This window comes from Bos javanicus, chromosome 2 (genome assembly GCF_032452875.1).
Source record: "Bos javanicus breed banteng chromosome 2, ARS-OSU_banteng_1.0, whole genome shotgun sequence".
In the NCBI taxonomy this organism is placed as follows: domain Eukaryota; kingdom Metazoa; phylum Chordata; class Mammalia; order Artiodactyla; family Bovidae; genus Bos; species Bos javanicus.
Genome location: NC_083869.1, coordinates 2,006,869 through 2,022,000, shown reverse-complemented (window position 1 = coordinate 2,022,000; position 15,132 = coordinate 2,006,869). Strand labels below are relative to the sequence as shown.

The 15,132-nt window shown below is 39.6% G+C and overlaps 1 protein-coding gene across 7 annotated transcripts in view; it reads right to left on the bottom strand.

Moving 5' to 3' along the window:
* The window catches only part of PLEKHB2 (pleckstrin homology domain containing B2), a 49,232-nt gene that overhangs the window by 17,550 nt on the left and 16,550 nt on the right, over window positions 1-15,132 (bottom strand). For 4 of the 7 annotated variants that reach the window (XM_061431766.1, XM_061431735.1, XM_061431755.1 and 1 more), the window contains 5 exons: window positions 14,169-14,321; window positions 12,748-12,850; window positions 7,235-7,325; window positions 4,350-4,391; window positions 3,052-3,141 (listed from right to left, as the gene is read on the bottom strand). In XM_061431766.1, the coding sequence (XP_061287750.1) occupies window positions 3,052-3,141; window positions 4,350-4,391; window positions 7,235-7,325; window positions 12,748-12,850; window positions 14,169-14,321 (479 nt within the window). The remainder of the gene's footprint in view (window positions 1-3,051; window positions 3,142-4,349; window positions 4,392-7,234; window positions 7,326-12,747; window positions 12,851-14,168; window positions 14,322-15,132) is intronic. The other 3 variants (XM_061431790.1, XM_061431783.1, XM_061431772.1) reach the window with 1 other exon arrangement.

Genomic DNA, 15,132 nt, shown 5'->3' with positions numbered 1-15,132 from the left:
CCCCCACTTGCCACAACCAGAGAAAAGCCTGTGCAGCAACAAAGACCCAGCACAGCCAACAATAAATAAATACATACAATCATAGAGGCAATGGTTTGACACTTCACTGCACTTGATAAAATGCGATCATTTGACTGAAAAACATGTATATATGCATAATAACTAGAACAACCACTAAAATATTAATAGCAATACAAAGAGATACTCAAAACATTACAGATAAATCAAAATGTAATTCTAAAACATGTTCTATGGGAATTCCCTGGTGATCCAGTGGTTAGGACTCCATGCTTTGACTGCTAAGGGCCCAGGTTACATCCCTGGTCCAGGAAATAAGGTCCCACAAGCCATGTGGTACAGCCCAAAAAAATAAAAATAAGTAAAATAAAATAAGACATGTTCCAATAATCCACAAAAGGCTTAAGACAAAGAACAGAGACATGAAAAATAGAGCCAAAAACACAAACACTAAAACAGCACTCTTAATGTATCAAAATCACATTATATGTAAATGATCTACAGGAAAGGATGACTGATGTGTTTTAATACAAACTTGAAACAAGTATTATATAAGCTTTGAGATCCATAATATTATATTGTAATTATGTAAAGTAATAAATATTGCCATAATGGCACTCATTTACACTATAGAAAGGTCTCAAAGTAACACGGTACACCTTAAACTTACACAATAAAAACGTAAATGTCTTAAATATACCAACTTCAAGTTAGAAATTTGTCAGATGAGGGGGTGAGGGCATGACCCAACTACATGTTGCCTATAAGAAACTACATGCTGTCTATAAGAAACACGCTTCCATGTAATATGTACATTGAAAGAAAAAAGACTAAGCCCATGCACCACAACTACTGAGCTGTAAAGAATCCACCTGCAATGCAGGAGACACAGGAAACACAGGTTCGATCCCCGGGTCAGGAAGATCCCCTGGAGAAGGAAATGGCCATCCACTCCAGTATTCTTGCCTGGGAATTCCCATGGACAGAGGAGCCTGGAGGGCTACAGTCCATGGGTTGCAGAAGAGTCGGACATGACTGAGCACGTAAGCACAAGCTTTACTTGCGTGCCTGCTGTGTGTGTGTGCATGCCAGAGCCTGGGAGCTGCCACTACTGAGCCCACGTGCTCCAACTACTGAAGCCAGCGTGCCCTAGAGCCCAGGCTCCACAACAAGAGAAGCCACCACAATGAGAAGCCCACGCACTGCACCTGGAGAGCAGCCTTCGCTGCCAGAGAAAAGCACACGCACAGCAATGAAGGCCCAGCACAGCCAAAAATAAATATAAATAAGTCAACAAACACATAAATTTAAAACATGAACTGCTAATGGAAATGACTTGTATGTAAACACCAGGACTACGAACTACCGGAAGGTAACGTAGGAGAAAACCTTGGGAAACGTGGTCTAGGTGAAGTGTTAAACGTGACAACAAACACGATCCATACAAGGAAAGACCATAAATTAGACTGTATAAAAAACTGTGAAAGGCACTGTCAAGAGAATAAAAAGATACGTTACAGATCACAGATCTGACAAAGGATTATTCCTATCTCAAACATATACCTAAGAACTCTCAAAACTCAACAGTAAAAAATTAAAACAATTAGAAAATGAGCAAAAGACAAGAAAACACAGCTTACTTGAACAGCATACACAGATGGCAAATAAGCACAAAAAGATGTTCGGCATCACAAGCTACTAGGGAAATGCAATTAAGATCACAATGAAATATCACTGCACACCTACTGAACAGTTAAAATAAAAAAGTGACAATACCAAAAGCTGGTGGGATACAGAGAAAATGAATCATCACACCCTAATGATGGAAAAGTGGAATGGCAGAAAAATTCTGGAAGGTAGTTTGCCAGTTTTTTAAAAAACTAATCATATACTTTAATATATTCAACTTAGCAACTGCATTTTTGGGCATTTATTCCAGAGAAATAAAACTTTATGTCTGCACAACAACCTGTATGTGAGGGTTCACAGTAGGTTTACTGGTAACAGCCAGAATCTAGAACCACCAAAATGTCCCCCAACAGGTAAATGTCCCTCAATACAAAATGTGGTACACTCCTATCATGGCATACCATTCAGCAATAAAAAGGAACAGAACACCGAAACACGCAACAATTTGAATGTTGCGATTTAACAATGCAACAAGGGCACTATGCTGAGTAAAAACATCAAACTCAAAAGATCACAAGCTGTATGATTCTGTTTACACACACTGTGGAAATGACACAAGTATATAGATGGCCAACAAAGCAGTAATTGACAGCAGTTAAGGAAGGGGAAGGAGGGTGTGACTGTAAGAGGGTGTAGTAGGAAGAGGATATTATAAACAGTTTTACATCTTGATTGAGGTAGTAGATACACATATCTACATGCATGATAAAATGACAGAACCAGATATAAACACTACACCAATTTCAAACTTCTGGTTTTGATTTCATTTACCATGTAACAGCTAGGGAACAGGGTAAAGAGTACATGAGATTTTTCTTTGCAATTTCTTGTAAGTCTACAATTATTTAAAAGTGAAAAAAGAAAAAAAAAAAAAAAAAAGGCAGAAGTGCCTCCCGCAACAGAGGCTTCCATATGCAGCACTGAACCCCTGGCCCTCTAATTAGGGCGCACCCAGAGGGGTTTGGCGTGTGACTTTCAGGTTCTGGTTTTGTTTCTTCAAATTAAAAAAGCATTTTTTTCTGATTATAAAGAGTATTCAAGTAAAAAAATTAAGTATAAACTTAGATCATCAGAATCATATTATTAATACCATGATTCATTTTTGGGTCTATCTTGAAAATATGAACATGAAAATTATATAAAGCAGGTGCTTTATGAAAGCAAAAGACAATAGATAATCTGTTTAAGAGGGAAAAAATTTTAAAGAAGGAAAGGGTTTCAAATACATTTCTAATTTCTCTAATACTGTTTGGCTCAAAGTTTTCTTTTAGTTAAAAGGATGGTAGCACAGAGACCCCAAGTTTCCCTCAGTTGGATTCTGTAAAGTGAAGATCTGCTCCCTACCTCAGGGGTCGGTGCAGCATACGCTGTGTAAGGAGGTGGGGAGGAAGCCACAGCTGTCTCATCATACATGACTTCTGAGCCAACATAAGCCTTGAGAGGAGAGAAATTGTGGGGAAAAAAAAAAAAAATTAAAGGCCAAAAAGTTTAATCTTTGAAAGGCAAATATAACAACTTTCTGGGAAGCAATGACTAGCAAGATGACCTCCTTGCCCCCCACCCTGCATTTAGTGTCCTTTGAATTAAAGAGGAGTTGGTCCTCCTCAGTCACCAGTAGAGGGTAAAAGAGTTCTCACTGCCCAAGAAAGCCACAGAGCCTCCAGTGTTACCCAGGCCCTTTAAAAGATGTTATACCACTCTCAACAAGACTTTTGTTCACAAATAAAAATCCTACAGTCTGAAATGTAGCAGGCAGGGATATGTCCTGCACTCACAATCTGGTTTCTACACTAAAAACTTTTTAAATCTTTCATTAAATTACCCCTCAGTGGAAAACAAAAATACATGTGCTCCTTTAAAAAAAATACACATAGAGAATCACCTTGGCTCTTGTCCTTAACTATATGAATCATCAATACTAAATAACTTCATTTGAGTAGAGAATTTTCATCAAAGAAAAGGTAATGGGAGTTTTAGAGTACGCTTAGGAGGAAGAATAGTCCTGAGCTAAAAAAACTAGTAAAAAATAGCATTTGAATATTAAGTCTTTTTACTTTCTTTTCCCACCTGTATAATTCATTTTAAAAGCTCCATCTATCTGTTTCTTTTCCTCCTAGAGAAATAAAGGAAAAAATAAAATCCTATCTGAAGAATGAAAGAAAATGTTGACAATAGGGAACTGCCTTTTACTCCCTGACAGACACAAAGATGGTACCACTAGCCTCTACAAATGGGGTTTACTGTCTCAGTTACCTCCTAAAGTCAAAAGAAACTAGAGACAAGTACAAGATTCAAAAATGTCTATTTCACAGGCTGAGATGCTATACATGGAAAGGGCCCTTAATCCCTTTTGTGCCTTCTCTGCAAACCACAGCAGAATTCAAAGTGCTGTAAATCTTTGTGAGATACAGACATTTCTAAAAAATAACACTGGGATTAATGTGCCTGTGTTAGACTGGCTCCTGCTAAAATGTTTTCCAAAATCCAGCTGTCAGTGAAACTCAGCCTGTCTATCTCTGCTTGCTCATCCAGGGCCGAGTGGCAAAAAACATTGCCATTTTCCTTCTTACCCTCCTACTCTCCCATTTTTTTACAGCAAGACTATGAGAAAACATTGTAAGTGACTGCCATTAGCAACTTACTGTGTTTGTCCTGGAATCCTGGAGTGTAAACTTCCAGGCCCTAAAGAAAAGAAAAAGAAAGAGGTACTTTATTTGAGGCAATCCAACATCCATCTCAATGGTTCTCAAAACCTGCAGTGGCATCAGAACTTTTTAAAAACCTTGTTTTAATAACAGACTTTTAGCTCTTTTCATACTGTTCGTGGGGTTCTCAGCCACCTTACCTGCCTCCTGAGAAATCTGTATGCAGGTCAAGAAGCAATAGTTAGAACTGGACATGGAACAATAGACTGGTTCCAAATCGGGAAAGGAATATGTCAAGGCTGTATACTGTCACCCTGCTTATTTAACTTATATGCAGAGTACATCATGTGAAAGGCTGGGCTAGATGAGGCACAAGCTGGAATCAAGACTGCCAGGAGAAATATCAATAACCTCAGATACACAGATGATACCACTCTTTTGGAAGAAAGTGAAGAAGAACTAGAGCCTCTTGATGAAAGTGAAAGAGGAGAGTGAAAAAGTTGGCTTAAAGCTTAACATTCAGAAAACTAAAATCATGACATCTGGTCCCATCTCTTCATGGCAAATAGATAGGGAAACAATGGAAACCGTGACAGACTTTATTTTGGGGGGTCCAAAATCACCACAGATGCTGACTGTAGCCATGAAATTAAAAGACCCTTGCTCCTTAGAAGAAAAGCTATAACAAACCTAGACAGCATATTAAAAAGCAGAGACATTACTTTGCCAACAAAGGTCCATCCGGTCAAAGCTATGGTTTTTCCAGTAGTCATGTATGGACGTGAGAGTTGGACTATAAAGAAAGCTGAGCACCAAAGAGTTGATGCTTTTCAACTGTGGTGTTGGAGAAGACTCTTGAGAGTCCCGTGGACTGCAAGGAGATCCAACCAGTCCATCCTAAAGGAAATCAGTCCTGCATATTCATTGGAGGGACCAATGCTGAAACTGAAACTCCTGGCCACCTGATGCAAAGAACTGACTAATATGAAAAGACCCTGATGCTGGGAAAGATTGAGGGCAGGAGGAGAAGGGGACAACAGAGGATGAGATGGTTGGATGGCATCACTGACTCAATGGACATAAGTTTGAATAGGCTCTGAGAGTTGGTGACAGACAGGGAAGCCTAGTGTGCTGCAGTCCATGGGGTAGCAAGAGTCAGACACGACTGAGCAAATGAACTTAGCCCTTACCTCATGACTCACTCAGTCAACTCACTTGAGACATGCACTAGGAATATATAATATGTAAAGAAAAAAATCTACAGTATTGATACATATGTAATATTTAAACTATAATCTATATTATAGTTTTTCCTTTTTTTTTTTAATTTTTGGCTGAGCTGCAGGTATATGGGATCTTAGTTCCCTGACCAGGGATTAACCCATGCTCCATGTAGTGGAGGCATTGAGTCTTAACTACTGGACCACCAGGAAGTCCTTCACTTTTAAATAAATATAAAATGCACCATGCTTAATTAACTGCACTAAACCTATACTTTATCAGGTCATGTTACAGACACAGATCTATTAATATTTGATTTTTTAAATGGCTACATGAAGTTCCACATATGAGATACAGAAGGTCAGCAATATTTTGCACTTAAAAATAATGCTGGTATTTGAGAAGCTGATATATAATAAATTAAGTTTAAGGTGTACAATATGATGATCAGAATCACATATAATATAAATTGATTGCTGCAATAAGGGACCTCTACCCCTACACACCTGATTAATTTTTTACTTCTTTGGTGATAACATTTAAGATCTACTCCCTCAACTTTCAAGTATATGAAACAGAACTATTAATTATAATCACTGCTGTACAAGAGGTGCCGAGAACTTACTCATCTTACAGCTGGAAGCTTATACCCTTTGTCCAACATCTCACCATTTCCCTCAACCACTGGTAAACAGAATTCTACTCTCCACTTCTATGAAAATCAAAGTGTTAATTGTTCAGTCATGTCCAGCTTTTTTAGATTCTTCACATAAGTGAGAAATACAGTCATTTTTCTTTCTCTGTCTGACTTACTTCACTTAGCATAAGGCCCTCAGGATCCATTTATATTGTTGTGAAAGCAGGGTTTCTTTTTCTATAGTTGATTAACAGTCCATTGCCCACACATGTGCAAGTCTGTGTGTGTGTATCATTTTATTTATCAATTCATTCATTCTTCAGACACTTAAGTTGCTTCCATGTGTTGGCTACTATAAATAATGCAAGAAACACAAGGTTGCAGCTATCTCATCAACACAACCATTTAATCCCCTTCAAATATATGTTGAAAAGTGGCATTTCAGAATCATATCTTACTTCTATTTTTGTTTTTTTGAGGAACCTCCATACTGTTTTCCATAGTGGCTTCATAAATTTACATTCCCACCAAAAGTGCACAGGATTCCCTTTTCTCTACATCCTCACCCAACAACTTATGTTTTATCTTTTTGGTAACAGCCATTCTAAGGTAGCCATACAATTGCACTCATTTCACATGCTAGCAAGATAATGCTCTAAATATTTCAGGCTAGGCTTCAACAGTATATGAACTGAGAACTTCCAGATGTACAAACTGGATTTAGAAAAGGCAGAGGAATCAGTGATCAAACTGCCAATATCCACTGGATCATAAAAAGCAAAGGCATTGCAGAAAAACATCTACTTTTGCTTCATTGACTACACTAAAACCTTTGTGTCAATCACAGCAAACTGTGGAAAATTCTTAAAGACAGGGGACTACTAGGCCACCTTATCTGTCTCCTGAGAAACCTACAGCCAGACCAAGAAGCAACAGTTAGAACTGGACATGGAACAATGGACTGGTTTAAAATTGGGAATGGAGTACGTCAAGGCTGTATGTTGTCACCCATGCTTGCTTAACTCATACGCAGAGTACATCGTGCAAAATGCTGGTGTGGATGAATCCAAAGATTGCTGGGAGAGGGCGGCCCTGGTGGTCCGGTGGTTGACAATCTGTCTGCCAATACAGGGAATATGGGTTCAATCCCTGCTCCAGGAAGATCCCACATGCCACGGATGGAGCGACTAAGTCCATGTGCCACGCGACTGAGCCAACACTCTAGAACACATGCTTCACAACAGGAGAAGCCACTGTGGTGAGAAGCCTGTGCACCACAGCTAGACAGTAACCTGCACTCTCCACAACTAGAGAAAGCCCCAGAGCGGCAACAAAGACCCGAACAGCCACAAATAAATAAATCTTAAAAAAAAAAAAAGATTGCTGGGAGAAATACCAACAACTTCAGATATGCAGCTGATACCAACCTAATGCCAGAAAGTGAAGAGGAACTACAGAGCTTCTTGGTGAAGGTTAAAAACAGGGTTCTGTAACAACCTAGAGGGGTGGAATGGGAAGGGAGGTGGAAGGGGGGTTCAACAGGCAGGGGACATAAGTATACCTATGCTTGATTCATGTTGATAATTGGCAGAAAACAACACAATATTGTAAAACAAGTATCCTTCAATTAAAATAAATTTAATTTTTTAAAAATTCAGCATTCAAAAAACTAATAAGCTCATGGTTTCCAGTCCCATCACTTCATGGCAAATAGATGGGGGAAAAATGGAAACAGTGACAGACTTTATTTTCTTGGGCTTCAAAATCACTATGGATGGTGACTGCAGCCATGAAATTAAAAAACACTTGCTCCTTGGAAGAAAAGCTATGACAAACCTAGACAGCATACTAAAAAGCAGATAGGACATCATTTAGCTGACAAAGGGTCCATCTAGTCAAAGCTATGGTTTTTCCAGTAGTCATGTATGGATGTGAATTACCATAAAGAAGGTTGAGTGCTGAAGAACTGATGCTTAAAATTAACACATAAATAAACCTCTATTTTCCCATACAGGTTAAGAAACAGCCTCCTCTGACTCACCTAGCTCTTCAAAGCTAAACAAGGCAAGTCTTTCAGTGTATTTTGAACTCTTCTCCCTCCTCTATGACAACTCTTCTCCCTCCTCTATGTTTCGTTATTAAACTATTCTAAAATTTTAGTTCTAGATGTTTTTTTCCACTATTACTTAAAGGAACAGTCCACACATGACATCTCAGCATACAGTAGAGTAGAGCAGTTAAGAACAAAGGGCTATAAAGACAAACACCTTCTTCCAAAAACACAAGAGATGATTCTACACATGGACATCACCAGATGGTCAACACCGAAATGAGACTGATTGAAATCTTTAGAGTCAAAGAATGAGAAGCTCTATATAGTCAGCAAAAACAAGACCGGGAGCTGACTGTGGCTCAGATCATGAGCTCCTTATTGCAAACTTCAGGCTTAAATTGAAGAAAGTGGGGAAAACTATTTTCTTCCACTCAGGTATGACCTAAATCAAACCACTTATGATTATACAGTAGAGGTGATGAATAGATTCAAGGGATTAGATCTGGTAGACAGGGTGCGTGAAAAACTATGGATGGAGGTTCACAGTACTGCACAGGAGACAGTGGCCAAAACTATTCCACAGGAAAAGAAATGCAAGAAGAAAAAGTGGTTGTTCCAAGAAGCCTTGCAAATAGCTGAGAAAAGAAGACAAGGAAAAGGAAAAAGTGAAAGATATATACCCAACTTAATGCAGAGTTCCAGAGAATAACAAGGAGAGATAAGAAAGCCTTCTTAAGTGACCAATGCAAAGAAATAGAGGAAAATCAATAGAATGGGAAAGACCAGAGATCTCTTCAAGAAAATTAGAGATACCAAGGGAACATTTCATGCAAAGATGGGCACAATAAAGTACAGAAACAGTATGGACCTAACAGAAGCAGACGATAATAAGAAAAGGTGGCGAGAATACACAGAAGAACTGTACAAGAAAGGCCTTACTGACCCAGATAATCACGATAGTGTGGTTACTCACCTAGAGCCAGACATCCTGGAGTGTGAAGTCAAGTGGGCCTTAGGAAGCATTACTATGAACAAAAGCTAGAAGAGGTATGGAATTCCAGTTGAGCTATTTAAAATCCTAAAAGATGATGCTGTTAAAGGGCTGCACTCAATATGTCAGCAAATCGGGATAACTCAGCAGTGGCCACAGGACTCGAAAAATGTCAGTTTTCATTTCAATCCCAAAGAAAGGTAATGCCAAAGAATGTTCAAACTACCAAACAATTGTGCTCATTTCACATGCTAGCAAGGTAATGCTCAAAAATCCTTCAAAGTATGCTTCAACAGTATGTAAACCCAGAATTTCCAGATGTACAACCTAGATTAAGAAAAGGCAGAGGAACCAGAGATCAAATTGCCAATATCTGTTGGTTCACAGAAAAAGCAAGGGAATTCCAGAAAAACATCTACGTCTGCTTCATTGACTACACTAAAGTTTTTGACCGTGTGGATCACAACAAACCCTGGGAAATTCTTAAAGTGATGGGACTACCAGGCCACCTTTTCTGTCTACTGAGAAACCTGTATGCAAGTCAAGAAGCAACAATTAGAATCAGACATGGAACAACGGACTGGTTCAAAATTGGGAAAGAAGTATGGGAAGGCTGTATTTTGTTACCCTGCTTATTTAACTTGTATACAGAGTACATCATGCAAAATGCCGGTCTGGATGAACCCCAAGCTGGAATTAAGGTTGCTGGGAGAAATATCAACAACCTCAGATATGCAAATGATACCGCTATAATGGCAAAAAGTGAAGAAGAACTAAAGAGCCTCTTGAATTTTTTTAAATTAATTTTTTATTGAAGGATAATTGCTTTACAGAATTTTGTTGTTTTCAGTCAAACCTCAAAATGAATCAGCCATTGGTATACCTATGTCCCCTCCGTTTTGAAACTCCCTCCCATCTCTCTCCCCATCCCACCCCTCTAAGTTGACACAGAGCCCCTGTCTGAGTCTCTTGTTAAGTGTGAAAGAGGACAGTGAAAAAGCTGGCTTAAAACTCAATATTCAAAAAACTAAGATCATGGCATCCAGTCCCATTCTGTTCAGTTCAGTTCAGTCGCTCAGTCGAGTCTGACTCTTTGCGACCCCATGAATCGCAGCACGTCAGGCCTCCCTCTCCATCACCAACTCCCGGAGTTCACTCAAACTCATGTCCATCAAGTCGGTGATGCCATCCAGCCATCTCATCCTCTGTCGTCCCCTTCTCCTCCTGCCCCCAATCCCTCCCAGCATCAGGGTCTTTTCCAATGAGTCAACTCTTCACATGAGGTGGCCAAAGTATTGGAGTTTCAGCTTTAGCATCAGTCCTTCCAATGAACACCCAGGACTGATCTCCTTTAGGATGGACTGGTTGGATCTCCTTGCAGTCCAGGGGACTCTCAAGAGTCTTCTCCAACACCACAGTTCAAAAGCATCAATTCTTCGGCACTCAGCCTTCTTCCCAGTCCAACTCTCACATCCATACATGACCACTGGAAAAACCATAGCCTTGACTAGAAGGTGGAGAAGGAAATGACAACCCACTCCAGTACTCTTGCCTGGAGAATACCATGAACTGAGGAGCATGGTAGGCTACAGTCCATGGAGTCACAAAGAGTCAGACATGACAGAGCGACTTCACTTTCACTTTGACTAGAAGGACCTTTGTTGGCAAAGTAATGTCTCTGCTTTTGAATATGCTATCTAGGTTGGTCATAACTTTGCTTCCAAGGAGTAAGTCCCATTACTTCATGGCAAATAAATGGGAAAAAGTAAAACAGTATCAGATTTCATTTTCTTGGGCTCCAAAATCACTGCAGATAGTGACTGCAGCCATGAAATTAAAAGATGCTTGTCTTTGGAAGGAAAGCTATGACAAATCTAGACAGCGTACTAAAAAACACAGACCTCACTTTGTCAACAAAGGTCCATCTAGTCAAAGGTATGGTTTTTTCAGTACTCATGTACAGACATGAGAGTTGGACCATAAAGAAGGCTGAGCACCAAAGAATTGTTGCTTCAAACTGTGGTGTTGGAGAAGAATCTTGAGTGTCTTAGACACCAGGGAGATCAAACCAGTTAATCCTAAAGGAAATCAATATCATGGAATATTCATTGGAAGGACCGATGCTGAAGCTCCAATACTTTGTCCACCTTATGCAAAGAGGTGACTCCTTGGAACAGACTCTGATGCTGGGAAAGACACGGCAGGAGTAAAAGGGGATGACAGATGAGATGGTTGGATGGCATCATCGACTCAATGGACATGAGTCTGAGCAAACTCTGGGTGACAGTGAAGGCCTGGTGTGCTGCCATCCATGGGGTCACAGACACAACTGAGCGACTGAACAACAACAACCCATGTTATAAAGTGAGGATTAAACAATATATATGAAGCATTCAGCACAGAGCCCAGTTCAAAGGAAGTGTTCAATGTACACAAGCTTAAATTACTGACTAGTAAAAATACACAGAGATCCAATTTATAAAACAGTAGCTAACTGGCTTGATGAGTTCATGTCTCCATTTGTCTGTATGAAAGCTACACTTCTTCCAGAAAGTGACATTTATGATTCACTAATATAAACAAGAATGTAAAAAAGAAACTACATCTGGCATTTAAAATAAACCCTAAACTTTAGCATGCCTATATTGAGGATAAGCATATATATAAAATGCAGGGTCAGGTACTCTAACAAACTGGCCACCTGGATTTTATAAAAATGTCATATACATATGAATATTTTAATATACAGGAATATTATTATAATCTCTGTTAATGAATTCTCAAAATGTCCAGAGTTAACCTATGGTAGTGGTAGAGTTTGGACAGGAAAAAAAAAAAAATTCAGAGTTTTCAAGATTCTCGTCCTACATTAATCCTATGTATGGGATGTTATGGGATGAGAATTAATAAAGTTGGGCTTTCCTTCTTATATTTCTATACTCTTTCTTCAGAGATAGCAAATGGAAGTGAGAACCATCAAAAGAGGGAAAAGGCTATATAATACAGATGTCACTGCTATTTAAAAAGATATTTACATTAAAATAACAAGATTTAATGGTAATTCCTTGCTAGTCTACAGGTTAGGATTCTGCATTCTCACTGCTGTGGGCCCAGGTCTGATTACTGGTTAGGGAACTGATATCCCACAAGCCAGGCAGCACAGCCAAAAAAATCAAAAGGTTTCAGAACCCACTTAGCCATGCCCATCGTCCAGTACACATCTAGTAATGAGGAAAGAACGCAAAGCGACTGTATCTCATACTTCCTGCCAAAGTCGCTGTATCAGGACACTGCATGAGCAGCTCTGCAGAGGCAGAAACCAGCATCAGGGCATCAGATATGGACTAAGACACTGTTAACATTCCTTTCACACACCTCTAAGTCACTTTTCTGCTGTCTAAAGGAAAACTTAACTCCCATGCTTTTTCCTTCCTGCAACTGGAAATTAAAACAGAAAGTACTTGTTAAGTTAAACACATCAGAAAAAACTTACAAACAATCATCTGTGCTTTCTGCACAAAGACTGATGGTTTTTCCATCTCGGCAAACAATCTGCAGCATACAGTCTTTTGGCTTCCCATCTGGTGGTTGAATATCTATAAAAAATATACAGAAATATTAATACCACTTTTTTTTCCCCAAGGATTTCTTCTTAATAGCTCAGATAAGCAAAGGACCAGTACTTCAGAACACTGTAATTATAAAACACCTTTATTCTGCCCTACAGAACCAAACACATGAATCATTACCCCGTACTAATTAGACTTCCTGCAGGACAAACAAGTAAGTCTCTTTAAGAGGGCATCCACATATGGTGACACACAGAACAGCCCAGACATCAGAACACTAAGCACAATGAAAAGTGTGGCAAAGCATCAGTTACTAGAATACTTACTTCTTTTATTCACAGGAAGCATCAAACTACATCGCTGCTTTAGAAGTGAAAATCAGATGTTCAAAGTATCTCTGGGACTTCTCTGGTGGTCCATGGTTAAGAATCTGTCTTCCGATGCAGGGAATGGGGGTTTGATTCCTGGTTAGGGAACTAAGATCCCACATGCCACGGGGCAACTAAGCCCGAGCAAAAGCCCGTGTGGCACAACCAGAGATTGTACGCCACAACTGCTAAGCCCACACACTCTATAGCTCATACACCACAACTAGAGAGAAGTTTGCATGCTGCAACAAAATACCCGGCAACAAAGATCCCACGTGCGGCAGCTAAGACTCGACACAACCAAAATAAATATTTTTTTAAAACAAACAAAAAAACTCATAAAAAGAAATAAAGTATATCTGTGTACCAAGAAGTATAAGACCTATAATATCTGAGCCTGGTTCAAGTAAGAATTTCAACAACTAGTCCATAGAAACTTGTGTTTCAAGAACTTATATGTGCAGGATGTTATAACACCAATGGTTACTACAGCGGACTCTGTACTCCAGAGTTAATAAAACAAACAGAGAAGTCCACATATGCCATTAATTAGAAACAGAAAAGTCTGTGCTTATTAAAAAACTACTCCTTCAAAATTTATATAAGAGGTAACTCCAGGAAAGACATCAGATTTTAAGAAACTGACTGGAGCTGCTCTCAATAAGCCAGTTTCTGAGTCATAAAATCTAAACTACCCAGAGTAGCTCCATCCTTCTTGGGGTTCCCAGCACTCTGATTCCTTAGTTCTCAACCACTTTCTTCATGAAAGAGAACAGAAATGTGGACTGATGGGAGAAAATTAACCTGCCGACCCATATGGATTTTAATCAGGTGTCTGGTTTCATCTGGCTACCTCTTCCTACATGAAACCCTTCTTGATCTGTAAATGAAAGCAAAGTGGCTAAGAAAGAGGAATCACTCCCACCAAGAATGGGGAACGGTAGGTGACAGAAGCTGGACACGGCAAACCCACTTACCCCGACACTCATGCCCCATGCGAATGTTGATGCAGTCCACTGGCATGTGGACCTTATCTTCTACGCTCTGCCGAGTCTGGTCATCATAATAGATCAGGTGACCATCTGACCACAGGTCAAACCAATTCTTCTTCCAGCGCTTCAAAATAGTACCTGAAAAAAAGTGGAAATGTTGGCTTTGAGTGGAAAAGCAAGGACTTTGTCCTCTGACTCACAGGCAACAGAAACAAAGGAAACTTTCCTCTTGCCCCAAAAGGATCCCTGCATACGCCTGCCCAGGGCAGTCTATCAAAACGGAAGTGAAAGCAGACCCAGACTGCACCAACACTCCTGCTGCACCGGGGATGCAGGCAGCATACACCAAGATGAGAATGTCATTCCTACTGAGAACCCTGCCGACTGAAGTTTCAAAACATAAAAGGAAAAAAAAGCTGAATAAATTTTGAGCTAATGAAACATGTCTAGCATTTAACTCTCCATGTGGTATATCTAAACCTTCCGAGTAGTATCTAACTGCTAGATTGATTAGAAAATGTTGGACTATAAACTCTCTATTTAGAAATAACAGTAATACCTTCCTCTTCTGGAAAATATCTTTCTCTTTTTCTTGAAAGGCCTTCATGTGTACTTTTCTCTAACATTCACCTTCCCTTACATCCCACAGTGTGGGAGAGTCTCCCCGCCTGAGGCTATGCAGAGGCAGGCTCAGATACTGGACACATTCACTCCCAAGGCCTGGCTCCCATCCAACATGCATCCATCACAGTCTATCAGTTTGAGAGAATGCATCCTTTCATTTGTAATCTTGGACTAGGCATTTAACTTCACAAAACTCTAATTTCCTTGTCAACGAAAAAGGAAAACTAAAAGTCATCCCTGCACCATATCTATACCTAACAGCTACATCTTTTGTTCCTATAGATCCCAATTCTAGGCCAATGTACACAAATTCCATTGCATGTGC